Source organism: Etheostoma spectabile, chromosome 4, assembly GCF_008692095.1.
Source record: "Etheostoma spectabile isolate EspeVRDwgs_2016 chromosome 4, UIUC_Espe_1.0, whole genome shotgun sequence".
NCBI lineage: Eukaryota > Metazoa > Chordata > Actinopteri > Perciformes > Percidae > Etheostoma > Etheostoma spectabile.
This window is the reverse complement of record NC_045736.1, coordinates 31,126,984-31,129,869: the sequence shown is the minus strand read 5'-3', so window position 1 is coordinate 31,129,869 and position 2,886 is coordinate 31,126,984. Positions and strand designations below refer to the sequence as shown.

Below are 2,886 nucleotides of genomic sequence, written 5' to 3'. Positions count from 1 at the left end.
TGACATGTGAAGAAATTGACAATAAAGCTGACTTTGACTTTGACTTTGACTTTGAAGTTTCCTAAACTCTTGACACAGTTAGCACAACATCTGTCTACTATACAATTAACACATTTCATTTCTCACATTGACACAAAATGCATACAGTTAACACAACATTTAAAATGCTTGAAACTTCAGTTACAAAGAAGCTCAACCAAGACCAAAACAATGTTTTTTTACTGACAAATTTGCAAATGCATTCACGCTGTATGTCAGTAACAGATGCCATGTTCTAAACCTATCCCAGGCTAAAGTCAAAGGGAACAGCTGTTCATATCATAAACTGAAACACAAATATATCCTGTGCAATTTACAGTATTCCATTGTTAATATAAATGAGAGAAACAGCTGATTGAAGTTAGGCAAAGAGATCAGTCCCAACTGAGTCACATCTAGGAAACACTCCGCAGTTCTTTCAGTTGCATGACCATCTGTTTTTACAGTATTCCTTGTATGTTACAGTAAGTGAGTGTTGTACTTTGACAGCAAGGATTACAGTAACCAAAGTCACAATCCTTGTTTGAAGTACATACAGTACATATAGTTAAATATGACCTATTTGGGCTGATTTTGTGTGGAAAAGGAACAATACAGTAAAGATGAACACAAAGAGAGTAAGAAAGCGTCCTGCACGAGTGAGCGGAAGACGACTACCAGGACAATTCTTTCTCTGTTTCCCTTTTTTCATAAACCGTGCATTCGGTCTCTGCTCGATGTCAATCAAGTGCAGATTTGAATCGCACATGCTCAGATTTCAACGGTTTACAGCCTGACATGTCATACTGAAATTTGTGAAATCCATAAAATGATGAACTTTTCTCATTACAAACAATAACCGAAGATGGAAATTATTTCTAAAATGTTTTAGCTATCTATGATTGTTTGATTGCTAACGTTAGCTCATGATGCCATTCAACTGACAGCCTTTGTTGTGTCTAATGCTAACTTGTATTATATATATATATATATATACAGTATATATAAATAAATAAACAAGAAGTGTTAAGTAAAAGCTGGTCTTTCCAACAGCAGTGAAAGCACCATTAGACCAAAAGCATGGGCAAGCAAGCAAGCAGTTGTTTGGTTTCTATTTTTTAGAAAGCAGTACTTTAATTCATTTTTTATTAAGTTTTATTTTGTTTATTAGGTAGTATATGCATGTGGCAGCTTTAATTGGATTTGTGTGAACTCTCATCATATCTCAGTGTGGACAAAGAGCTATTCTTCCTTCTTGGATAGTTTCATGTGAAGGATTTTAAGAGGCCTGAAGCTACTATTTTACAAGAAAAATACAAACATTTAGAGAAAGGTCTGTATCACAGATATAATATTGTATTACAGAAATATGTATTTGCCTTTCTTATCCCTTATGTCATCTGGTGACCCCTCAGACTGTCTGCAGGAACCTGACCCCCAAGTTGGAAACCAATCAACACATTTCATTTTATCATCACAGCAGTGTAATTACAGAAATATCTATAACGTCACTATCAAAGACAAAGGGCGCATGGCTTTCAAAAACATTTTATTTGTGTGTGATGCCAACATATTCAATAAAAAAATGTTTTTAATTCAGTCCATTAGCCACAAGGAAACATTTTAAATCAAGCTCACAGGACCAAGCGTGTGCTTTGATTTTTCGGTGCAGTTAACGCGAAGACTACCGAAGACTGCAGTTTGAATGGGAACCTGAACACAACTGCCAGGTGCCCTTGAGCAACCGCTCAGGGTGCTGGGCCCACTGTGCCCACTCACTCACATCTCTTCATTTGTGCATGATTAGATCCTGAGCATGTGTGTATATCAGGCCTGTGTATAGTAAATTGTAACTTCCCCACTGGGGATCAATAAAAAATATAAATTATAAAATTATAGACACACCAGAGTACAGCATATCCAGATATAATTTAGATGATCTAAATCGCTTTATTTACAGGTTAAACTCAAAGTATGTGCACGTAAAATGTCGGTACTAACACCTCCTAGAACTGCTAGAAGTTTCAGTGGTTTATGGGTTTTTCTTTGCAGTCCCATCTAAACTGACTGCAGCTGTCTTTCTCTGCAAAAGGAGCAAGATATGAACTTTAACCCTTCAACGTTTGACTCTTCCTCAGCGATGCAGAGGTTTTACAGCTTTACATCGACAGCGCAGCTGCCCTTGATGTCCCTGAAGGTGGAGCAGTCGAAGTTGGCCACGAGCGTCTTCTTGCCGAGCTTGTAGGGAACAAAGGGGAACTTGACACATATTCGGTTGCTTGTCTTCAAATCTGGAATCCTGCGGTAACACAAGGGTTAAAAAATAAACATCAGATTCATAATCTCGTTTGCTTATTCTTTGATCAGAGATTTTCTGGATTGAAGTCCAAATTGCACTGGTTTCAGATTTAGTAAGTCAAAGTGTTATGCAGCTGCTTGTGTTTCAACATAGGCCATGTTTGAATGCTTTTGTTAAATATAAAATGGATTTTTGGACATTTCTCAAAGTAAAGTATCCTAAAAAAGTTTTGGAGTCGGCATATACCTAATCACACACAACCCCTATACACACACAGAAAACACACAACTATCACTGAAATTAATGACTGGTCAACTGACTGAATTAAAAAAAGCGCAAGTTTGTATTCATTCACACACACACATACACACTCACACACACCCACACACACACAATGAAAGATATGAGAGTGATGGTTTTGGTCCCTCAGAATTGGAGGTGCTCATCATCAATAGTGATCAACTACAAGTAGAGAGAATACATGGTGGGCTTGCTCTGCACATCTCATGACTGTCAGTTAAAGATGGCTACGAACGCACACGCACTCACGCACGCACACACACACACAC

At 37.7% G+C, this 2,886-nt stretch overlaps 2 protein-coding genes across 2 annotated transcripts in view; both read right to left on the bottom strand.

Annotated features, from left to right (window-relative positions):
- The window catches only part of LOC116687971 (protein-glutamine gamma-glutamyltransferase 5), an 84,194-nt gene that overhangs the window by 46,558 nt on the left and 34,750 nt on the right, over positions 1–2,886 (bottom strand). The window lies entirely within an intron of this gene.
- LOC116687973 (protein-glutamine gamma-glutamyltransferase 5) overlaps positions 1,913–2,886 on the bottom strand; it is a gene marked incomplete at its 5' end in the record, with an annotated part of 4,520 nt that continues 3,546 nt past the window's right edge. Inside the window, 1 exon segment of the mRNA XM_032513720.1 lies at positions 1,913–2,317. Coding sequence (XP_032369611.1) covers positions 2,170–2,317 — 148 coding nt within the window. The 3' untranslated portion in view covers positions 1,913–2,169.